Raw genomic sequence first — 25,531 nt, 5'->3', positions numbered from 1 at the left:
ATAAACTGTTTCAACTCCTAGCCTCAAAACAACGCTATAGAACACTGCACACCAGAACAACTAGACACAAGAGCAGTTTTTCTCCAAACGCCATCATGCTGCTAAACAAATAATTCCCTCAACACTGTCAAGCTATTCACATTAGGCTGCATTGGTATTGCTATTGGTCTTCTCATCGTTCCTGTCACCTATCTCCTCCCAGTTATGACTGCATGACTGTAACTTTGTTGCTTGTATCCTTGCAATTTATATTGATTGTTCCCTAGTATGATTTGATTGCTTATTGTACCATATGACTGTACCTGGGTGTTGTACCTTGTGATTCTTGACGAGTGTATCTTGTCTTTTTATGAGAGCATATGCACCAAAGACAAATTCCTTGTGTGTCAATCACACTTAGCCAATAAAGAATTCTATTCTATTCTATTCTATTCTATTCTATTCTATTCTATTCTATTCTATTGACAATTATATGTCATCAACATATGAAAACTGTAAGTATATATTAATAAGCATGCTGTCTCTCAAGTTCTCGTGTTTTTCAGCATATTGCATATTATCCCTTATATCAATTTCTTTTTCTTTTTTACTAGGAAATCCTGCAATCTTAGAAGTATTACCACACTATAAAATTACATACCTCTACTGTAAATGTATCTTTGGTAGACTCATATGTGACGTTGAGAGTTAAAAGATGACCATGAAAGGAGGCACCATGAGGTAGAATAGTACGAGGAACAGAGTAAAGATCCTATAGAGGGAAGAAAAAATATATATTTATATATATAAAGTGCTTTCTGAAAGGGAATCCAATTAAATATATTAATTAATTAATTAATTAATTAATTAAATTTTTATACCGCACTTCTCCCGAAGAACTCAGGGCGGTTCACAGCCAAATAAAACCACAATGAATAAATACAGAATAAAAACAATAATTAAAAAACGTATTAAATATGGCCTCAAATTTAAAATGCATTTAAAACAGTAAAACCCACTTTAAAATTTAAAACCAAATAATAAAATAAAATTCTATGCCAGTCCTGTGCGAATAAATAAAAACGTCTTCAGCTCACGGCGAAAGGTTCGAAGGTCAGGAAGTTGACGAAGTCCTGGGGGAAGTTCGTTCCAGAGGGTGGGAGCACCCACAATAGAAGGCCCTTCCCCTGGGGGCCGCCAGCCGACATTGCTTGGCTGACGGTATCCTGAGGAGTCCCTCTCTGTGAGAGCGCACGGATCGGTGGGAGGCAAACAGTGGCAGTAGGCGGTCCCGTAAGTAACCCGGTCCTAAGCCATGGAGCGCTTTAAAGGTGGTAACCAACACCTTGAAGTGCACCCGAAAGACCACAGGCAGTCAGTGCAGGAGTGGTGTTACATGGGAGCCACGGGTGGCTCCCTCTATCACCCGCGCAGCTGCATTCTGAACCAACTGGAGCCTTTAGGTGCTCTTCAAGGGGAGCCCCATGTAGAGAGCATTGCAGTAGTCCAGGCGAGAGGTAACAAGAGCATGAGTGACTGTGCACAAGTGTCCCGGTCAAAGAAGGGGCGCAACTGGCGAATCAGGCGGACCTGATAAAAAGCTCTCCTGGAGACGGTCGTCAAATGTTGTTCAAAAGACAACCGCCCATCCAGGAGAACGCCTAAGTTGCGCACCCTCTCCATAGGGGCCAGTGACTCGCCCCCAACAGTCAGCCGCGGTTGCAGCTGACTGTACCGGGACACCGGCATCCACAGCCACTCCGTCTTGGAGGGGTTGAGCATGAGTCTGTTTCTCCCCATCCAGACCCGTATGGCTTCCAGGCACCGGGGCAGCACTTCGACAGCTTCGCTGGGGTGGCCTGGGGTGGCAAAGTACAGCTGCGTATCATCAGCGTACAGTTGGTAACTCACCCCAAAACCATCTTCATATAGATGTTGAACAGGAGAGGCGAGAGAATCGACCCCTGCGGCACCCCACATGTGAGGCGCCTCGCAGTCGATCTCTGCCCTCCTGCCAACACCGTCTGCGACCGGTCGGAGAGATAGGAGGAGAATCACTGATAAATGGTGCCTCCCACTCCCAAACTCCCCAACCGGTGCAGCAGGATACCATGATCGATGGTATCAAAAGCCGCTGAGAGGTCTAACAGGACCAGGGCAGAGGAATATCCCCTGTCCCGAGCCCTCCAGAGATCATCAACCAACGCGACCAAAGCTGTCTCTGTGCTGTATCCAGGCCGAAAGCCGGACTGGAACGGGTCTAGATAGACAGTTTCATCCAGGTACTGGGGTAATTGACATGCCACCACTCTCTCTACAACCTTCGCCACAAAGCGAAGGTTGGAGACCGGACGATAATTTCCTAAAACAGCTGGATCCAGGGAAGGCTTCTTAAGGAGGGGTCTCACCACCGCCTCTTTCAAGGCGGCAGGTACAACCCCTTCCAACAAAGAAGCATTGATAATCCCCCGGAGCCAGCTTCCTGTCACCTCCTGCGTGACCAGCACCAACCAGGAGGGACACGGGTCCAATAAACATGTGGTGGCATTCAACCTCCCCAGCAACCTGTCCATGTCCTCAGGAGCCACAGGATCAAACCCATCCCAAATAGTCTCAACAAGACGAGTCTCTGACGTCTCACCTGGATCAACCCAATTTTGATCCAACCCGTCCCGAAGCTGAGCGATTTTATCGTGCAGATACACACTGAAATCCTCGGCACGCCCTTGTAGGGGGTCATCCCGCACCTCCTGCTGAAGAAGACAGCGGGGGTCACCCGAAACAGGGCGGCCGGGTGGTTATCTGCCAATGCAATGAGGGAGGAAACGTAGGAACGCTTAGCCTCCCTCAATGCCACTTTTACTATATACTTTTGGATCATTTTTCCTCAATAAATAAATGAATATGTTTTGACTTAGTTGCTTAATTGGTTTCTTTTTATCTAGTTATGCTACTTATATAAAAAACAGATCACATCATAGGTCATACTTAGGCAAAATAATAAAAATTCAAAAGGATTTTTCACAAACTTTTAAGCACCACTGTATATATTCAAATTACTTCAGCAGCATGCAGGATCCACAATCAACTGGCTTCATTTATGACAACATGCAGTTACAAAGGAAACATCCTACTTCAATCCAGAACATACCAACAAATCAACTCTTTAGAACCAGGATCTCCATTATAATTGCATTAATATTGACACGACAGACAGCGATACTCAACTGGCAAAAATAAATCAGGCTGAACCATCCACACAGTGAGATCAGTGTGTAGAACAACACAGACCAATTCCCAGGGGAGATCCTATTAAATTACTAGCTACAGAGGCAAAACAACAGATTATGCTGGGTTGTTATTCACAACTACTCAAACACACCAATAATAATCAGCAACCCCACTTTCATAGGTTTTGGTGGCAAGCCCATATTTGCATACCCAACCTGAAGAAGATTCTTACAAGAAACAGGATAAAAAACATGGGAAGCATACCTTGCAATAAGCCCAACTGTCTACTTTATCCCACATCTACACAAATGTTTCCCTTTCACACAAAGCTTTATACACATAGTTAGAATTTATTTTTTTATTTATTTATTTTTCAAATTTATATACCGCCCTATCTCCCTAAGGACTCAGGGCGGTTCACAGGCAGTTAAAATACATATAAATACAGATTAAAAAACAACAATTAAAAAACTTATTCTATTGCCGAATTTAAAAAACAATATAAATAATAAAAAACCCCTTAAAACCAATAACTTTAAAATCTAATCCAGTCCCGCGCAGATGAATAAGTGCGTTTTAAGCTCGCGACGAAAGGTTTGGAGGTCCGGAAGTTGACGAAGTCCTGGAGGGAGTTCGTTCCAGAGGGTGGGAGCCCCCACAGAGAAGGCCCTTCCCTGGGTGTCGCCAGGCAGCACTGCCTAGCTGGCGGCACCTGAGGAGTCCCTCTCTGTGAGGCGCCTGGTCGGTGAGAGGTATTTGGTAGCAGTAGGCGGTCCCGTAAATAGCCCGGCCCTATGCCATGGGCGCTTTAAAGATTGTCACCAACACCTTGAAGCGCACCGGAAGGCCACAGGTAGCCAGTGCAGTCTGCGCAGGATAGGTGTAACACGGGAGCCCCGAGGGCTCCCTCTATCACCAGCGCAGCCGCGTTCTGGACCAACTGAAGCCTCCGGATGCCCCTCAAGGGAGCCCCATGTAGAGAGCATTGCAGTAATCCAGGCGAGGCGTCACGAGGCGTGGTGACCGTGCATAAGGCATCCCGGTCTAGAAAGGCGCAACTGGCGCACCAGGCGAACCTGGTGGAAAGCTCTCCTGGAGACGGCCGTCAAATGGTCTTCAAAAGACAGCCGTTCATCCAGGAGAACGCCCAGATTGCGCACTCTCTCCATCGGGGCCAGTGACTCGCCCCCAACAGTCAGCCGAGGACTCAGCTGACTGTACCGGGATGCCGGCATCCACAGCCACTCAGTCTTGGAGAATTGCTTTCACATGTCTTCTTCTAGTATGCCATCATCTGCCAGCAATGCTCTCTGGATTCTACATACGAGAAAAACAGGCCAGACTTTGCACAAAAGAATTAATGGACACTAGCTTGTCATCCAGACTCAAAATAAACTCAAGTTGACAGCAGTATTTTAAACTTCCGAGACATTCCACCATAGTGGATTTTGGAACAAAAAAACTTTGCTAGAACAACTGAGTTGGAAACATCGGAACATACATGTATATATTAAGAGATTTTAAGCTATTTTAGAACAACATACACAATAGGTTCTTAATACATTCCCATTACCGATAGGTACTTGTATTCTGCTTCCTAAGAAATGTCTATCACCATTGCCACTCTGTCTCCCCCTCCCCTCCCTTCCCTTTCTTTCATCATCTCAATATATTTAAACACCAAATTAGTCAAGTCATTCCACGTATTTGATGAAGCCAGCTTCAGCTCATGAAAATTTATGTCTTAAATAAAATGGTCTACAAGTAACCAATATGACACTCTTACAACTATGACAAAGGATAATTGAAAGCTATTGTTGATAATTCCAAGAGTCAGTTGTCTTAATTTTCTTGACAGGCATTTTCCGCCCACAGAAAATTGACTTTATGTATAGAATCTGTAGCTATTAAAGCCGTTTTCTAATCACACTTGTCCTTGTCCGTTCCCCAACCCCCACTCCCTGCATATTCTCACTGCAAGATTTCTTAAAGTTGGACTAAGGTATACTTATTTGAATTAAGCTGCAGAATGAATCCAATTCTAGAAACAGAAATTAAATAATTGATTTCCAGATACAAACTAAGCATTCAGTAAATCAAATATTTGTACAAAAGTATGTTTCTTTTACCTCTATAGTGATAACATAGCGTTCTGCCAGAAGTAGCAGTCTCTCAATGATTACAAGTTTTGTTGACCTAGAGTAGCAGAGATTTAAAGTAGCAGAGATTTAGATAACTTTCAAACAATATTTGAACTGATTTTGAATTTGGTAATCATTATTAATAATGTATATTTGGATGGCCTTTGAATAAATAGCAGAGATTTGAATGAGCTTCTGAAGAATATTTTCATTTTCAAAGAAGTGGCATTAACTTGGAGTTGTTTTCTAGTATATGATATAAGTACATGTCTTACCATGAAATAGCATTAAGTACATACATGTATACATATATGTGTGTTCAGGTCCAAGGTAGCAATTAAATAAGGAACTGATTATTACTGTTTCTAAAAAACAGTAGTGGAACTATATTTTAAAAGAAAAGAAGGGCTACTATTGAGTAGAAAAGCCCTCCTATCTCAAGTGACATATGGAAAGCATGAAGCAATTATTTTAGTATACTAGAGTATTTCAATCAATGAAATATATCACACATGAAGATTCAATTACAATATTTATCTCTTCCTTTATGTACAGTCTGTCCAATGGTTCACAGCAAAAGAAGAAAAGAGTACAAGTTTTTCATATTTTTTGTATTTGGGATGAGTTTTATTTCATAATAATATTGGTAACAAATATGTTATGTTAGTAAGTTAGAAATATGATGCAGGACATCCACGTTAATAGAATAAAAATATATATCAAGAAGGAATATGCTCATAAGCTTGAGAACATGTTAATACTGCAGGTGGCAAATAATTAAATACGTGTTTGCCCATTTCAACAAAATTAATAGGACAGTGCATTAAAAAAAACCTCTGAATTTAGCAATGTGCCCAATTCAGCATTTTAACTATTTTAAAAAGCTACCTAGCAAACAATGAAAACAACTGTTAAGGACTCTTTTGTGGCTTCTGCCTTCAAAAACTGCTACAGAACAGAATATAGCAATGAAGCACGGTCTAAACAATTCATTTTATTTTATTCTGTGAATAAAATAACATTAACAATAGCAGAAATATACTTTAAAGGCTTTTGGCTTGATGTTTTTTCTCCCTAGTGCTCAAAAATACAGATATTTGAGCATTAGGAAGAAACTTCAAGCCAAAAGCCATATTTCTGCTATTGTTAAAGTTATTTTATTCACAGAATCTATTTGTCATATATGCAAATAGCAGTAGTTTAAACAAATCTTTGAGTTTATGTGACATGAAAATTTAAAACTATTCCTTCCTTAACGATATTGCAGTCATTAACCAGCACACAATGCTATTAGTCACAGTTCTGCACTCATATAGTTATAATTCTCGCATTTCACTACCTGACTGCAAAAAACAAAAACAAAACACATACACAAATAATTACATTATTTGTAATTGTTAAATTTCTGTAGCAAAGAACACAATGTCCATTTTCTCTGCCCCACAATATTCTTAAACTTTCATCATGTATGTAACAGTCCCCTCCCAGGACACCTCGTCCCTCAACTAATTGTAGAAGCATGACTGGAATCTATGCCTTCTATGGATTGCTAAGTGTCTACTACTTGGAATTCTTTAGAAAACAAAATCCACCATTCACTTAAGGCAGCAACCCAGGGGTGAAATGCTACCGCTTTGGGCGAACTGGTAGTGATAAAAACTACCGGCTTGGGTGAACCGGTAGTAGAAAAAAAAGCTATCTGTTCAGACAAACTGGTAGTTAAAAAAAGCTACCGGTTTCTCTGAACCGGTTTTTCTGACGATCAGGAAATCCTGCTTTTTAGCAAAGCTAAGTCATGTGGCACAGCTGACCTCCCCCTCCTTGCTGTCCCAAGCCTCCTTTTGGTGCGTACTGAGCATGTGCGCACAGACAGCGCACATTTGGTGCACACTGTGCATGCGCATGCAGCATGTGCTTGGCACGCAGTCGCATGTGCAGCCAGAAAACTGGTAGCAAACTGGTTCAGATTCCACCACTGAACAGCCCCCAACCTTTTGGGCACCAGGGACCAGTTCTGTGGAGAGAGGTTATTCCACAGACCAAAGGGGACGCAGTTTTTCATGCTGCCTGCATCCCTCGAATGGTGCTTTGCTTGCTTGTGCAGACTGGTTGCTGACATGCCAGCATTGGTCCATGGATCAGGGGTTTGGGGACACCTGAGCTTCAAGCATCTTTTGCACACCCACAAGTCATTTCTAAATATTTTGTATGCAAGTCCTGAGAACTGAGAAGGAACATGGATAAAGTCTATGTATTGTGGAAGTGTAAGTTTACCTGTATGGAGATTGTACCGATGTTGCCACAGTTGGCATTGCAGTTGCGGTCAGCATTTTGGTAGCTCTGGTAACAGCATGGGTCAGCGTTGGACCACCAAGAGCTGAACTGGCTGCCTACAATGGAAAAAATTATTGCTGAACTAGTCAAGGCTATTCAGATGATGGCAACCACTGAGACCACATTGGGAAAATAAAAAGGAGATAAAAGCCGATACTTAAACATTGGTGTCAATGAAGCAAATATTTCATTGACGCTGTAGTTAACGGGCAGAGCAATTCTGTCCGGAATCCACTTTTACAACTCATCAATTTATTGATATTCAAGAACTTTATGGAGCATTTGATTACGACTTTAGAATTGTACAAGAACAAAATAAAACAAGAAATAAAGAAGAGATATTTAATTTAGAAAGTGAACTCTTACTTCTAATCTTGAATAACAATCAGCAATGAATTTCTTATGGAGTGACACAGAATCCTGTAAATAATAAAGAACAAATCAGTTAAATATATATAGAAAACACAGCATTATTTAAAACATAAATTGCTAAATGTAAACATGAGTAAAATTGAGAAAAATAATTGCTTAATAAACTTCTTTTTAAATTTTGTGTAATTCAAACCATTCTAATCTAATAATTTGTTAGCATAACAATGAGCAACAATTTTCAGACTTTTTTCTTTCTTCGTGTTCCACTTCTAGGATGTGACAACTAATAGTTTATTGTATTTCATTGTGTTTACGGAGCATATCGGATTGCTAAATGCCTGTTAGTATTTTGCTTATAGTTTACTAGAAATCTTGGCTCAATTTTTTTATTTTGTTCCAAAAATGGCATCCAAAATAAATTTCTAAGAATCAAAAAAATTGTAAATGTTAAGAGCCATTGTATTTTGGGGCATATTTACACAACACAGCAATATAAACAATAGCACATATTTCTCTGTTAATCCTGCTAACTCTATGAATTCAACAAACATGCTATGGATGACTCCATCAACAATATGTTTAGCATATTTTCCAAGCAATGGTTTGGATGACATGCTAAAGAAGACAAAACCATCTGGAGTTTGTCAGCTAACAGGCAGAGCTAGTGAAAATGATCAAAGCAGCATGGACCAGCAAACACTTGCTCCCAAGCCAAATTCCCAGAAATTTACCAATAAAGTTTCTGACAAATGGGTATCTAATCAATGCTTCTTTTGCCAAATAAATGAACTTTGCAAGAGGAAACCTTAAATATGATTTTCCTTATAACTCAAGCTCAAATAAACACTGGAATTAATAGTGTTAATTAAGAACTCTTTTCTTTTGCAACTTTCCTTTTATTGGGACAATTAAGGAAGTCCAAAACATTAGAGCAATGGTGGGCAATATATTGCCCACACCTATACCCTGAGCATTATTGAAACTAGCACTACTACTTAGATACCTCCCTAGTGCTTTACAGCACTCTCTCAATATGCTTGCAATGTCACCATATTGCCCCCAACAATCTGGGTCCTCATTTCACCTCAAAAATATGGAAAGTTGAGTCAACTTTGAGCCTGTCCCGATCGGACTCCAGACTGTGAGCAGAGATAGCCTACAATTATGCATTCTAACCATTGCTGCCATGCTGAGGTTAGAAACAGGGATAATCTACAGAATATAGCCTTAGCTTTTAGCCTCCTATCTCCCTCTCACAAAACAAACAAAAAAGAAAACAGAAAAAAGATAAACCCTGGCCTCATATATGTATCATACAGCTCTACCCATTGAACATGAAATAAATTCAGAATTATTACCTTTTTCAATCGTGGATTTAAATTAATGTAACTATAGTTTATTATTAACTGGATAGCTTCATTAGCTATTTCTTCATCTGGTGACTCCATTGCAATTTTCCAAATAAAATCCATTCCTATTAATTCCAGTTTTTCTACTTGCTGCAGAAACAAAAGTCAGTACTTGGAGCAGATAATATGTTACAGATAACATCAAAATAATCGAATTTACAAGACTTTTAAACATAGTAACTGACACCTTAAATATGCTGTGGGTTCATGGGTCACACTAAAACAGTTGAATTAATTAAAAATAACACAAACTCAATCTCATAAATAAGCAACATTAATATATTGCAACCCATGTTTGTTTGACTAATCTCTTTTTCTTGTAATTTCTTTCTTAGCTATTCTTCCCTTGTATTTCCAAAGACCAAGTTAGAGGCTTTGGAAGGAGATAAAAACCTAACTAGAAAACCAAAGAAACCACAAACCTACCATGCATTCCTGTAGTATATCATCCAAAACCAGAGTTATCTTTATAAGCCAATTTACAACAATGGCTTAGCACACAGTTTTATGAAATTAAATGGTACAGACTGCAATTTATTCTTTGATACTTATGTTGAATTTATTCCAAGAGAAAACCAGGCTACATTATAGTTTAATATGCTATATTAACATAGCAAAGCTATTATTATTATTATTTTAAAGTAGTTTCTGAGTGTGTCAACTGCATTCTTGCAACATATACAAATTAAATACCAAGTTGAGTAACAGAATTGATAAAATTCAAGTGAATTGACATAAAACTAAACCAGTAATGGATTAAGGATTTAGATTTGCCCTATTGTTTAGTTTTAGATTTAAATTTAGGCCAAATCCAAACTCTTAATCCTAAAAGAACCAGCATCTAACCATCATTTTTTCCCCATTTATACTATTTTTCCTGTGAAATGTGAATGGTATACAGTATATGATTATAGAAAGGTGCTTACCAATTGAGTTCCTTGTCGTTTTAATCGATGATCACAAAGATTCACATTTTCAAAAAAGGTCTTAAACAAACCAAAACCTGTTTTTAAAAATGAACGGTGTAAAGGAATCCCACTATTTTTATTTAAGTACACAGCACAAATATTGGCTATATGAAACAGCTGCTTTCAGGCAAACTGACAATAGGTCAATATTGTTTAGATTTAATCCCCCCCGCCCCACACTCCCCTCAAAAACCATTCACTAGATTGAATTCAGAGAACTAAAAAGGCAAAAAGGGCTAGGGAATGGAGATCAGTTTCCCACCTCTTCTCCTGAAACACCTCTTTTAAGACTTGGGAGGCCCTGGTCAATGAGGAGAGTTACAGGGCCTGGAAATGAAATGTAAGTGCATTACACTAGAGAAGGTATCTCTGGCCAATTTGGATGTCTCCTTTTCTCAGTCTCCAGTGCTGCATCCAACATTATCCATGCCCAGATCTCAGAATTATTATTTAGAGAGCAACTGGCAGATAGAGGAGCAACGGGAAAGTACTTCCTACCTATTTGACTCCCTAAGGATTTATCTGAACCTAACACGATTTACAGTATCAGAAAATTCACTAGTTTTATCCCAAAGTGTCTGATAGACATTCAGGATTATTCTGAAATTCCAAAAGGCAAAAATACTTACATACCATTCATAGTGATTTCATAGGACTCCAATTTAAGAATTTTTTCTTTAAAAAGCTGCTGCTGCACGTCACCTTCAAGGTCATGCTGTCCTTTTGTAAACCATTCAAAGCACATCTGTGAAAGAAACACATAATTTCATAACTTTCCTTATTTTAATAGGCAAATACATTGTAGCTTATTACACGAGCCATTTGCGGGATCTCACCTCTCGATCTAGCTCACAAACATCTTGGCCCGTTACAAGGCATTCCCAGATTTCCCGAGCACGATTCCATCCTAAATAGAGGGTAGCTTCTTGAAGAAAAAATGCCAGAAATTTGAGGTGTGCCTCTAAGTACTAGAAAGAGAAAAATAATATACTTGAGTTACATTGACTATTTTTTAAAGAGATTCTTTTACATTATTTAGGTGCTTATATTTCTCATTTGTACTGAAGTCTTTTCTCAATGGTTTCAGCTTTTATAAACCATTGTTTACTTACCTCCCGATAGGTGTACCGGCCATCTACCAATGTTGCTCCTGACAGGCCTCCAGCACCTGCTACCGAGGCAGCCAATCTGTGGCAAGCTATTAAGCTTCCTGTTACCAGTTTCACTATCTCAAAGTTTTTCTTCAAGTCTTGAATAATGCTCTTGACAAAAATATTTTAAAAGATTTCTTTTAATAAGGTGTTATAGTATATACAATAAGGTTTTAAATAAGTGGAAGTTTCCTGTATGTATCTCTGGCCACAAATGTTACAGAGGCATAAGATTATACAGTTTCTATCCCCTTCATGCTCCTGGAATAAACTACCAAGTATTTCGAATATATGTTGAACATTTTCATTTTTCTTAACTGTGATCAAAATACTTCCTTTCATTTCTAAAATAAACATAATTTATTCATTAAATTTTAGTATTAATGTAAAGTGAACCTTGCTTAAGTTAATACTTCAATTTATTGTGACACTAGCACAAATTATTCATAAAAACATAGTCACAAGTTATGTATTTATTTACAACATAAATAATTAGTAAAGCATTTTTTGCTCTTATCATATGGTTTCACTGCTAGGTGAACTTTTGTTGGTTTATTTTTTTAAAATATTTAATCTGGCTTTGAACAGGATATTATTTGATTATTTTCATAAACACAAGTCCATAGATAATTTAAACTTTTCTTTAATCTTTTAGATTTTTAGCTTTTAATTGCTTGTTTTGTCATTGCTAAGTAGGTTGCATAATGTCTCTCCAGAAAGATAATATGTACATTCAAATATTACATACAAATTATTTCTAATCCTGATTTCGTTGCCAAGGTCAAACTACCCTTTATCAAGGTGATAATATGTAACTTGATAAACATGTATAGTAACTGTTTAAGGTTTCCCATTTTTATTTTTCCATCTCCACTACCTTTCTGTGCATTTGTGCATGAAAAATATACAGTACTCACCTTATCTTGCTTTTGGTAGGTTTGTTTAATAAATGAGCGTGTGATCTCATGGAGTTGCCGTAAAGCTGGTACCACCCACACAAACTGTGGATTATTGTGCTGGGATGACTAATAAAAGATATCAACGAGTTAGATACTTAAAATTTATGGATACACAGCATAGATTTTCTGCTTCCTATTTTAGACTACGCTTACGGATTATACTTACTTTTCCTAGATTTAAAATAATATTTTTTTTCAACTTCTCTTTTAGAAATCTGTATATAACACTGATGAGATAGCCATAGATACTGAAACTGAGTTGTGGATCTGGATGAATCTGAAGTGGATTCAGAATAGAGGTACCCAGGTAGATGTCTTTAACATACTTTGCCTTAGTTCAAAACCCTCTGCAAAGTTCTGATCCTGATCTGCTGTTCTAGCATACTATAGATAGCAATTCAGTTACTGTACCAAAAATAAAAAGTTTGCACACTGTTGTAAGATGACAGAAGAGAAGCACGAGATTCAGAGATTATAGAGACTATCCAAGTTATTTTTATAATCAGATTATAAGTAGTACTTGAATTATAACCAGTCATTTAGTGATCATTCAAAGTTACAATGGACCCTCCAAAAGGTACTTGTGACCATGATTCAAAGTTCTGATGGCCCCCTCCCCCCCATATGGTTGTTTGCTGTGCCCCACAGTCATGTGACAATTTATGAAGTTTTTTTGAAAGAACCCAATATTGATTTTTGGTTTCTGACAAAAAGCAGCCATTGCAGGCAATGGGCTAGTTTAATGGTCTAGTTTAATGGTCATGGTGTTCACTTAATGAATGCCACAAAAGTGTAAAATGAGGTCAGTCACATGAAGATCCACTTAATGACTGGCATGACTTACGACTGTAATCCGTATGACTAAATTGAAGTTTTGTAAATAAATAAATTCATTATCCCAATCACTTTTTTTGTGTGCCCAGCAAAACCATGGGAACAGAGCCTTTTGTGCACTGATCGGACAATACAAGAATAATCAAGGAGCTCATGGTCATAAATGCAAATGCTAAATTTCATTGGGAATTTGGGAAATGATGAAGAACAGCAAGATATTGATAAAAGCAGAGGAGATTAAAAAAAGAGAGTATGTAAAGTGCCAATCAGGCTTTATATCATATTCAGACAAAGGGTTGCAATCCCTGGCTTGAAAAAAATCAGTCATTAGAAAGGAAAACAGTTTAAAAGAGGATATTATGACATATCCTTAAAGGTTAAAATAAATTATAGGAAGAGTACCGACACTGAGAAAGGAAGTCAATTTTTCTGAGACTGAGTTGAAACATACAAAGAGTAACAGCAACAAAGAGCAAATTGGTACTTGCACAGCCTTGTATCCGAAATAATTTGCATTGCTTCTGTACAGATGATACTTTTATAATGGTGTTTCAAAGCTGGTTATGCATTGACTAAACTCATCAAACTGTATTTTTTATCTAGTGAAACATTTCTAGATTATACTAAACCTTAAGGTTATTATAAACATTACTGAATTAGTGCAGAAACTGGCCAGAATGGCAGAGAAACTAAAGATGCTGGAATATGACCTGGGACCTAAGATCAAATCCCAACCCTAACTCCAATGGAAACTCACAAGGTGACTTTTAGCTAGACACTATCTTTTCACTCAAGCTGAGAAATATTGAGGATGGAATAAAGAAAAACCTCTGTGTGACACACCTTGAGCTCCCAAAGGAAAGCTGAGATATAAATGTATAAAATAATCATAATTATACTCCCACTAAAAACAACAGCAACAACAGACATCAGATAGATTACATTATATAAAGAATTAAATTGGCATATTTTGGACTAACATACTTTGCCCAGCATTATATTTCTCTTCCGAATACTTATTAGTTTATATTTAATATATTATTTTCTTTCTTTTTTATACAGAAAAAGCATTCAAAATAATTAAAATTAATTTATATCAGGAAAAAAAATTCTTTGAATTTATGAACAACCTCTAAAACTTTCCAAAATTGTCTAAACTTGATCTTTAAAAATCTTTCACTCCAAAATCTAAATTGTTTAAATACCAAAAGTTTAAATTAGCTTAATTCCTGGATTTAGCTGAAAATTTCTTTGCTATAATCCAATAATTGAATGTTTGATAAATAAAACAAAAACGTAAACTTGAAACAAAAGAATGAGATTTACCTCACCCAATCAGTCTTTATTCTTCAAAAGGTACTAACTAAGTAACAGGATAACTAATTCTTGTAGCTTGCATCGCTTTGAACTAAAAAATTAGCTAGAACTCGTGATAATAGAAAGAAAATGTATCTTAAAAATATGAATTCTGAAGCCAATTCTAAAGACAAACCAACCTTCTTAATATCTTCTATACATTTGATGATATAGCTTCTTTTGATTGCTTCCTTCACTGCATATGCATCACTAAGGATTGTCAGATGCTCCTCCAAAGCCTGCTGAATCAAACTGCTAGGTAGTATTGGAAGATGAGCCAAGTCCCAGAGAACTTCAAGAACCTAGAAGAATACACATGTCACTGTCTGTTGCAGAAATATTTAATTTATATGCTGCCCATCTTGTCTAGAGGTGACTTTATCTACATAAGCCATGAGCATTCTCTTAAAAAATGGTTCCACATGCCTTTCCAGTGGTTGCCTCTACACGTGCTTCTCGTCCAATCCGTCCTATCAAGCTTAAGAGTTTCTGTCGTACTCTATCACTCTCACACTCCCAACTCTAAAAAAAGAGAGGAAAAAATAGATAAACACAAAATCAACTAAAAACATATTCTAACACTTTTTTGCAACACTTAATTTAACCAAATACAAATCTGAGAGTATATACAGAAACTGGAAACGAAACGTATGCTTAATTTAACTCTACTCATACAAATCTGTTTTATACAAATACGTAAGAATTTTAGAAGGCCTGTAGCTGAGTACACTTAATAGCCAAATGTATTTGACCTAAAGAAGAGCATAATATGAACTACTAAAAGGAGTAGCCTACTTTGAATTGGAAATTTAGAAAAAGGGTTTTCATTTACATTGAAAATTATATTCAAAAGCCTATTTATAATTAAGTAATTAATTACGCTGTAGTCTTCTAACAAATTCTATTTAAGAAAAACTTGTCAGACATACAAGTAACTTTGTAAATATATTATGATTGTTAAAAAGTAAAACTAGGCTAGGCTTGATTTGACCTCTCATCTGGTCTGTTCTATGCTGTAAGAATGTGAGGTTTCATGTTTTTAACTGTAATAACAGAGTTAAACTAAAATAAAGCTTACCTTCTGAATAAGGATAAAAAGATGACTTAGCTGATCTGAGCTGAACTTCACAGCAGCTGCTGCAATAATAGTGTGGATGTTCTCTATCACAGTTGATGGTTGTCCTGACTTCAAAGGAATTGGGATTAGGGGAAGAAGGGAGAAAAAGTGCACATCAAGTTAAAGAGACCTGGCTACTGAAAATTAGAAGACATCCTCCTCTCAATGGACAGGGTCTATAGACTTTTTATAACCACTGTAAGGAAGGGGGTCAGGAAGGGTCAGGAAGAATATGAGCAGCTGGATTCACAAAGGACATAACATTTTTTTTGGTAGAATATATTATCCACTTGTCCAGAAGAAGGTGCTCAGTACATCCTCTGATAAAGAGGTTGTCTCTAGATTTAGCTATATTGGACAATTTCTTCCAAGGTATGAAAATTGGAGCCATCCAGCACTAAAACCCTTGGAAATTCCAACATCAGCTGTGAAATGGTGTCTAAGAGTTCATCAATGTCTGCTGCCAAGCTGCTTGACATTTGATACACTCCCAGCAATCCTAAATTGTCTTTGTGCTAATTCTATGCATTGGATTTGCAATCAGTTTCCTCCTATTTCCAATCTTTGTGAGGGTATTGTGTGCAATCATGGCCACCCTTCCTCCTTGCCCTCTGCTACAGCCTAGTCTGAAATTTATAATGGGCAATTTCCATGGTGCTACATCCCTAATGTTGCTCAACACAGTTTACATAATATATACCAGCTTTATGTACTCATCTCTTGCCATATCAATTCATGTCATCTGCAGAAATAAAACCCTTAAACTCCATGGATAATTATAATTGAATGAATCAATATTTCTAGTTGACGGCTTAGTGAATTTCTGAGGTTTTTATATATTGCCAGTGACACATAATGAATATGTTAATATAAGACAAGTATTCAAATCTTTTAAATTCTATATTAAACAAAAAAGATTTGAGTACTAAAAATAAAGAGAAACCTATATTTACTGGTAAATGCAATATCATTGTAGTTTCCCTAATATACTGTAGATTTGTGTTGTAAAATACTCAGTTTTTAAAAATTCCTTTTCTCACATAATTTTTTAAAAACAAACCTCATTTTCTGATGTGCAACTATTCCTGAAAACAGAGATGTGAAAATTCTTTTTAAGCTTTTCAAGAACAGGATATAACTTAAAAATAACAGCTAAAAATCCTCACCTGTATTCGCCAAATTTTGGTCAATTCATCTAGAGATAGCTTGCTGCCCAATAGCTCAATAATTCCTTTGATACGATCACAATATTGTGCTTGATCTATGTTACCTAGAAACAGAAATATAGATAATTTAGACAACAGGTGCAATAAAACAGACCATTAGCTTCCTAGCATTTTTTCCTATCTTACTCAATGCATAACCACCATAGTAAATGAACATTTTGCACAAATTCTGTTAAACTCTGTTATATCTGGGGATACAGAGCTGCCATCTTCAATTGTCCTATGTTTGTTTATTTGTTTTTTAATAGAAAGCATTGAAAGTATATATAACAAACCTCTGTGGAGCTTCACACACCTATTTCCTATCATTATTTTTTTACATTATAGGACAAAACATTCAGCTCTGTCCCTCACTGATGGCATCACTATCTGACTATCACATGCCCCGAGGTCCTTGAAAGTTGAAGAAAAATTTTTAAAAAGGGGGAAAAAACCCACATACATAAAACAGCAACAACTGAAAAGAAAGCATATTCCCTTCAGGCTGTTTTTGCCTTAAAATAACATGATTTCTTTTCAGAAATGTAACTAAGTTGTTGTCAAAATTTGAACTTCAAACAAGAGCAATCTTGAAACAACACTTAAATATAATTGGTTCAAGTATAATGCATCATAAGAACAAACTACAGTGAGCTGTGCACTCATTGATTTATTCTCCTTGTACAACTAAAAAGATTGGAAATTATTATCTTTCATTTGAGATTTGTCTCTCACTTTTGTGCAAGTCAGAGCCAAGTAAACAGTGATTAACCTTTACTGTGAATAATGGAAACAATTCAACTTTAATATATTAGTTTGCTTGAATTAACTATGGTTTAAGTTTAATATTAGCCATAGTTCATATAATTCAATATATTATAGTAAATCTGAGCAAAAATTTTAAATACTATTTGCATGTCTGTAGAAATTCTTAATCATCCAGGTCATGGATGTCCCAATGGTGGTTTTCCAAAAGGCAACTGGACTTCCTTGGTTTATTTTCCTTGCAAACATTTCATTTCTTATCCAAGAAGCTTCTTCAATTCAGATTTCAGCTTCTTCTCATTCAGGCTTCTTGGATGAGAAGCGAAATGTTGCCTTCTGGAAAAGCACTTTTGGGACTACTATTTGTATGATTACCCTAAAAGAGGGAGAAATGAAAAGCACCTGAACCTTATGCTCCCAGAAGTTATTTTTCAATTCCAAACATGATTAAATCTTCTAACTGAACACAGTCAGAATGTCAGCAAAGTTCAGAAGACATTTGTATACATACCTTCTAATGCAATGGACAGGACAGAGTTTTCTACGAGCCAGTTTAGTAAACGATCTGTATCTATTGCATTTTTTACCGATTTGGATAAAGTGCTATCTTCAATAAGTTTTGTTACCTAAAAATAAGGATAGATAAAGCTATAAAATATTTACAGTAAGAATTATCCCAGCAATAAAAGATATATATACAAGGCCTGAAAACTTTGAATATCTTCTTTCCCATAGCAGAGAGAAAATATTTTAGGAGAGTTAACTAAACTTTTTTTTCCAGTTTATTACTATGGAAAGAAGAAAAGTGTCTGAAGATTACAAAACCTTAACTAGACACATTATTATTATAGTGGTCAAACAGATGTCAGTGCAAAGTTCGCATGAGATTCAACTGTGTCTCGTCTTCTGTGTTTCTCAACTTCCTTCTGTTCTTTTTTTAACACGTTCTCCCCTAAATTAAATATCTCTAAATAGTATAACAAAAGGGATGCGGTGGCTCAGTGGCTAAGATGCTGAGCTTGTCAATCAAAAGGTCGGCAGTTCAGCGGTTCGAATACCTAGTGCCGCATAACGGGATGAGCTCCTGCTACCTGTCCCAGCTTCTGCCAACCTAGCAGTTCGAAAACACATAAAAAATGCAAGTAGAAAAATAGGGACCACCTTTGGTGGGAAGGTAACAGCGCTCCGTGCGCCTTTGGAGTTTAGTCATGCCGGCCACATGACCACAGAGACTTCTTCGGACAGCTCTGGCTCTTCGGCTTTGAAACGGAGATGAGCACCGCCCCCTAGAGTCAGGAATGACTAGCACATATGTGTGAGGGGAACCTTTACCTTAAATAGTATAACATTTTTAATAGAAAAATTGCTTTGTCCTCTTGACATATCGATTGCCTTGGGATTTGGGGGTGGGTGGGTTTGGATCCTCTCCAGATCACTCTATACTTTTTACAGTCAGAAGTATGCAAGGCTTTAAAGTGTAATCACATGACAAATCTGAATCAAGGCATTATAATGGCAGCTTTATTTTAAGTTCCTATCATAACGATTCCCAAATGAGTTTTGCTTTTTTCACTGCAGGTACCCTATCATGTACAGGGCAGATTCTAAACTCAATCACCTTTTTCAGCAGAAAGAATAGATAAATATATGGAGAGGAATGCTCAGCTAATTGAAAAGCTGATTCCCAGATAACACACCAGTCTTGAAACATATTCACCTAATTCACCTAAAAGCAGCAAATCTTGCACAGTAAACAAATATCTAAATTGCACAACTCCTCCATAAATTATAATCCATGTGCCCATAATATAAAAGACCACTGTCCCTTCAATGTTATAAAAGGAAAAAGCTTAAGGTTACAATCATTGGCTGAATAAACATTGGCAGGGAAACAGATAGGATGACAGACGGCACCTTATGCTGTCTGCAAAAACAAAAAAACAAAAAACACCTCTCCACTTGATTTAAAGTGCCCATGAAGCCACAGCCATCTGAAGTACTTGTTCCTGGGGGTTCAGGTTTCAACAGAAGTGGACTTTGGGTATGTTTTTTACAATATGCAAGGAAGAGCTTTCTTCAGGAACAAGGAGTTTCCTTTTACATTCAGACGAATGTGAAAGGGCGAGAAATGGGGGCTGCTCAAATTTCTTATTCTGTTATTCACTGGGTAATGAAATGTTTGTATATCTGCTTTAAAAAAAAACACAGGAAAAAGTGCTTGAAAGTTGTTTTTTTTTAAATTAATACTGGTTCATACAGTATTTGGATTGAATACTATCGGAGAATACCAGGGCTGTAGACCTATATTAGGAAGTTGAAAAACATTACAGAAAAAGGAACAAACCACTTTCATACACTCAATAATAAAACTAAACAGACACATAAAGAAAATAATCAGGAATAGGTGAATCTACTATTTATAATAATATTTAACTGCCACTTGTTCTATCACTGTGCTTCAAACAGAGTAATACAGACGGTTAGAAAGCAGACTTAATTTCTTCTCAACCTAGGAATCAATTTACTATCTGAAAACTATCTGAAAACTCTGTAACTAAAACCAATAATCCAAATTACGCCTTTATCTCCTACAAAAACATAGCGGGTCCCTTGAGTTGAACTCTATTTTCTTTTACTTGAGATGTTAATATTATTTGTTTTTGCCAATAATTATAGAAGCTATTTTCCATTATTTTATTGTTTCAACTTCCCAGTCCTAGTAATCTCCCACTGAAATACTAACTAAATCTAATTCAGTTCATTTTTTTAAAATGATTTTTTTAAAATTTAGTTAGCTGCTACCAACTGCTGTTGCTTTTCTTTAAATACTGAGTGAACTAAAAATCTCTAGTTCTCTAGTTCTAGAATACTCTATATCCTAGTACTCTATAGTAACCCAGTTATGGTCAATTTTAAGATTTTAGCCTAATAAACTTACTTCTTTTAGAGAGTTCATTTTTGCACTGAAATGAGGTGATTTTAACATACGCAATAGGATATCTAGCCGCAGATCATCTACTACTGTTACTAAATCAGGCTGAAATCGCATACAGAGGAGCTTGATGGCAGACAAGAGTTCAGGAATACTGACTAGCTTCTGTGAAAGAGAAAAGTTATAAGTAGTGTATATATTTCACAGGAATATATTTTGTCAGCAGAGATTATATCATTTAATTTGGTGAAGAGTGGAAATTTGCAACATTAGGAAACATTAATTTAAAAAATACAACAAGGATATAATAATGTACCAGATACAGTGCAACTGACATCATTAAGGCAAAAATCAGCTGAGAATTTTCAGGATAAGCTTGAATAATCTAGGCACAGCAGTTATTAAGTTACCATTGCAATGATGATTTTGGGTTATACTTAGGAAATCCAGGGCTACCTTGTCTTTCAGGTCTTTCTCTTCAATGTTTTGAACGTATTTAATCATATTATGAATGACTGGATCCAACATGGGCTGTAAAATGAAGGAATACTAATTTAGGGTCTTACAAATAAAAATATACTTGTAAGTCTTCATACTGCAATTTTTCCATCTTTTTAAGATGGGAAAATTAGCTGGGAGTCTGCATAGTGCAAACTGCAGCAAGTCAGTAAATTATAAACCTGATCTATGAGTATAAGTGGTTCCCATTCATTTAAGAGACAGCCCATCCTCTTATCCTCATTTTAGCTATTATTATAAACATATCTATGTCAATATTGGATGAAGTACCTGAAATCATCTCTATGCAGATCTAAATTTATCCCCACACAACTATAATAATCTTATTATTAAGAAGAAAAAAAATCCAAATTCTATTTGCTGCATCAGTATTAAAAATTAATTACCTGTACCACTGAAGAATTTAGATACTCGGCACAAACTCCCAAAGGCTGAACCAATGAAGAGACTGCCTAGAAGAAGAAATATTTAAAAACAAACAGAGAATACTCCCTACATAAATGCTTCACAAACAGACACGTGATAAACATGTTAAACATATCTAAATACACCTAAAATAAACTAATGAATAACCAGGACCAATATAGTTGTATCTGATAAAGTAACAAATACAATGCAACCATAGTTTTACACCAGCAACTGAGAGTTGAACATATAGTAGAAATACCACAGCAATTATATTTGCCTTATCCAACACTGGCATTCCTTTATTTCTACAACACCAGAAAGCTCAGAGACATTAGCAACAATAAACTACAACTAGTATAACCAAACAACATTAAACTTACCCCAAGTTCAATGTCTTCTGAATGAAGTTTAGACTGAATTGCAGAAAATCCTCCTAATTCTGCAAACTAAGCAAAATCCAAATTGGCAGAAAGTAGAAAAAAAACTTAAGTACATGCCCAAATACATACATACATACATACATAGATACATACATAGATACATACATATATTAATTTAAATAAACTTTCAATCACCAAATAAATAATAATGAAATAAGTACAAATAATCCCCAGTCTGAAATGTCTCAAAAAGGTAGAATACTGTAACATTTATTTCATGCTATTGTTCCCTGGAAGGAAAACAGTAAGGTTTCCTGGATCACTTCAACAAGAGAGGGGAAAACTAAGACAACTCATATTCACATTTCATAAGAAATGAAAACCAATATTAGTGCTGCTTCGGTAAATGCCTTTCTTTCTGAAAACTCTATTATCTCACATGACTATCACATTAAGGTATCTCAGATAACAAATTGATAATATAAGATGATTTTTGGCATATAACTACAAATTTCTTTCCATATATCCCGGATAAAAGTTAGAACAACTTTTTTCTACTCGATCTATATGCTCTTTAGAGCAAGAATTTGTTATTTTTTTTAAAAAAAATACTAAAGTTCTATATAGGTATACATATAGACTGAACGGTATTTTTATTTACTTACCCTATTCACTAAGTCTACTAGCCATCCATGTGGTTCCTGTATGATTGAGAATACATTTTAAATATTGGAATTTTAATTGTTTTTGTTTTCTGAATCTAAATTATTTCTTATATAAGCAATCACTGCAAATTCAAAACATGATTCTTAGTAAGAATCATCTGAAAAAGGCACTAAAGAGTTAAATGTTGTCATTAGAACTATTTATTTTTCTCAAAATAAGCCATTAGCTAGGGCAACATTTGACAATAGGTTTGTCATCTGAAAAATAACAATAACTCCCCAAGAAGCACCATGTTAAAAACTATTACTTTTAAATCAAGAAACACTATTTGATATAAACAAATCCAAAGCTATAAATATATCAGAAAGTTCCATTCTGGAAACATGATTTAATGATATTAAAAATAATAGCAATAATAGCAGCAGCAATAATAATAATAATAAAAAAAAAACTATAGTTTTTTTCAACCCATATGGATTGCATTGGTGCAGTAAATTGTCATTACAGGTACTCCTCAACTTACGATCACAATTGAGACCAAAATTTCTGTTGCTAAATGAGATATTTGTTAAGTGAATTATACCCATTTTATGACTTTTGTCACAACCGTTAAGTAAATCACTGCATTGTTAATTTAGTGACATGGTTGTAATGTGGCTTATCCACTGCTTGTCAGTTGGTCACAAAAAGTGATCTCATGATCCAAAGACACTGCAACCCATCATAAATAGAAGCAGCCAGTTGGATTCTGATCATGTGACCATGAGGATGTTGCAAAAGCTCATGTGAAAAATGATAGGTCACTTTTTTCAGTGCCATTGTAACTTTGAATGATCAGTAAATGAACTGTTGTAAGTCGAGGACCACCTGTATTAAATATAACTTAAGGAGATACTTCATGAATATTGTCTATTTTGTTGAAAAATACTATACAAATGTAACCTAGGAAAGACTACAAAAAACTGTTGCATTGTTAAAATATAAAAATGTTGCTATACATATCTCAAACAATATGCATATAACTCTGTCTGTTAAATAACCGTACATTTTATATTTACCTTTTGGAAAGCAGTAATAGGAGAAACAGCATATAGATTCCCTTCCCCAAATATCTCTGTCCAGTTCCTTTGGCACATTTTCATTCGGTTTTTGAAATGATACTCATTGTCAGGATTAAAAGCCTTAATAAAATAAAAGAATATGATAAAAAACAAACTCCCAATCAACATAGTGAATTAATATTAAAGTGAATTAACAGAATACATGTTTTAAAATCTCTTTAAGTTTTAATGCATTTTACAACAATTTGTTAAAATCATTTTATCATACTCTATTTATATTATTTTTATGTTTAACTTTTTAATAGTAAAATTTTGAATATATTGAACACAGAAAAGCATGCAGGAAAATATTTTACACCAGCATACATTGTCAGTCAATATAAGTACTGTTAGCAGCAGTTCTACACAAATGCATTTTTTTTTCATTTCCTAACTTTAAAAAAATTGGAAAGATTAGTCTAAACATAGGGCTGTATGGCACTAAGCATGTGCTGCAACACTGGTGGTAAATAACTATACCAATTTAGTTAAGTAACAAACTGAACATTTATATTCAGCTATATATCTGTACTCTGAGATATATAAACTGTATGGTGAACCAAGACTGCCTCAGTGAACATGAGTAAGAAAACTACACCCCCACCAAACTTTGAAGCCTGGAGTGAACTAAAAATTATCCTGTAGGCAGGAAGAAAGTGCAATTGGACACATCTGTGTCTTTCCGGCATAAGAAAGATAAATAAGAAGGAAAGACTTCTGTATCTGTTACTCAAGAGAGGGAAAATGTAGGGCTGGATAATCTAAAACTAAGTAGTTTTAGTGGAACGTGGATTCAGTAGAAACAGAGCCTTGTCATAGGAATCATGAAGGTTTCCCTCTTACCTTTCCAATAAGAAACTTCTGTCTGTCTGTCTGACTGTCTGTCTGTGGTGTGTGTATGTGTGTTTCTCCATAAAGATATTTGTCTCCATTTTTTTGACAGGACAAATGGATCCGTTGACAACTTGTTTTAAAAAAACCAAGAATTTGGCAAGAACTGAAAAATCTACATGCTTGTATTACTCTGCTAATCAAGTCTTAAATTTTATCAGTAAATAGTATCGTGAAATTAAATTAATCTTTTTATATTTTTAATGTAAAGGAAAATATGTATGCTGGGGCTTTGGGACATAATCATATAATCAGGAAAAACAATGATGTAAAATTTTGGGGGAAGTGGAGATGGTTGAAGATGAAAATAATGATGTAGGGTTTTTAAAAATCAAAACAGCAAATAACTTAAAAATAATCCCTTTTGCCACCAAAATTGGTATAGCTTTCTGTAGCGGAGAGGTGCTCTGGGACTCAAAATGGGAGTTAAAGACTATATGTGGTTATGGGTTGTTTACTTTTGCTGTATGTAACTATGTAAATTAAATCCTGTTTATCTCAAAATGTTGAAATAGTATGCATAGAACTCCGAATGTTATTATTAAACTTTTATGTAATATTTCCCTTTAAAATTAAAGTTCTTTATCTAAGCAAATCTTACAGTAGCGTTGCAGAAAAGGTAAGTATAATTATTTTTTAAAAAATATCTAAAAATAGCACAACAGCATAAATTTATCCTTTTTCAAAACAGTAACAATCGCCATCATAGTATATCTGCAAAGACGGCCCAGAAGCAACAAATATCTATTAATGTACAGTATCACAATATTCTATGTATATCTGTGAATCTGTCCACTACAACTTGGAAACAGTT

General features: G+C 35.8%; 1 protein-coding gene across 4 annotated transcripts in view; it reads right to left on the bottom strand.

Annotated features, from left to right (window-relative positions):
• USP24 (ubiquitin specific peptidase 24) overlaps window positions 1-25,531 on the bottom strand; it is a 92,366-nt gene that overhangs the window by 43,245 nt on the left and 23,590 nt on the right. For 3 of the 4 annotated variants that reach the window (XM_058178939.1, XM_058178937.1, XM_058178938.1), the window contains exons 5-25: window positions 23,785-23,907; window positions 22,726-22,761; window positions 22,061-22,126; window positions 21,659-21,724; window positions 21,210-21,284; window positions 20,760-20,918; window positions 18,333-18,447; window positions 17,018-17,121; window positions 15,813-15,920; window positions 15,161-15,256; window positions 14,875-15,036; window positions 12,503-12,610; window positions 11,547-11,696; window positions 11,271-11,402; window positions 11,068-11,179; window positions 10,393-10,469; window positions 9,416-9,556; window positions 8,052-8,105; window positions 7,626-7,741; window positions 5,340-5,406; window positions 641-751 (exon numbers count right to left, since the gene is read on the bottom strand). In XM_058178939.1, coding sequence (XP_058034922.1) covers window positions 641-751; window positions 5,340-5,406; window positions 7,626-7,741; window positions 8,052-8,105; window positions 9,416-9,556; window positions 10,393-10,469; window positions 11,068-11,179; window positions 11,271-11,402; window positions 11,547-11,696; window positions 12,503-12,610; window positions 14,875-15,036; window positions 15,161-15,256; window positions 15,813-15,920; window positions 17,018-17,121; window positions 18,333-18,447; window positions 20,760-20,918; window positions 21,210-21,284; window positions 21,659-21,724; window positions 22,061-22,126; window positions 22,726-22,761; window positions 23,785-23,907 — 2,178 coding nt within the window. Of the gene's footprint in view, window positions 1-640; window positions 752-5,339; window positions 5,407-7,625; window positions 7,742-8,051; window positions 8,106-9,415; window positions 9,557-10,392; window positions 10,470-11,067; window positions 11,180-11,270; window positions 11,403-11,546; window positions 11,697-12,502; window positions 12,611-14,874; window positions 15,037-15,160; window positions 15,257-15,812; window positions 15,921-17,017; window positions 17,122-18,332; window positions 18,448-20,759; window positions 20,919-21,209; window positions 21,285-21,658; window positions 21,725-22,060; window positions 22,127-22,725; window positions 22,762-23,784; window positions 23,908-25,531 lie in introns of those variants that run through there. The other variant, XM_058178940.1, reaches the window with a different exon arrangement.

Source organism: Ahaetulla prasina, chromosome 3, assembly GCF_028640845.1.
Source record: "Ahaetulla prasina isolate Xishuangbanna chromosome 3, ASM2864084v1, whole genome shotgun sequence".
Taxonomy (NCBI): Eukaryota; Metazoa; Chordata; class Lepidosauria; order Squamata; family Colubridae; genus Ahaetulla; species Ahaetulla prasina.
The sequence above is the reverse complement of the archived record's forward strand: the minus strand, read 5'-3'. Positions and strand labels throughout refer to the sequence as shown.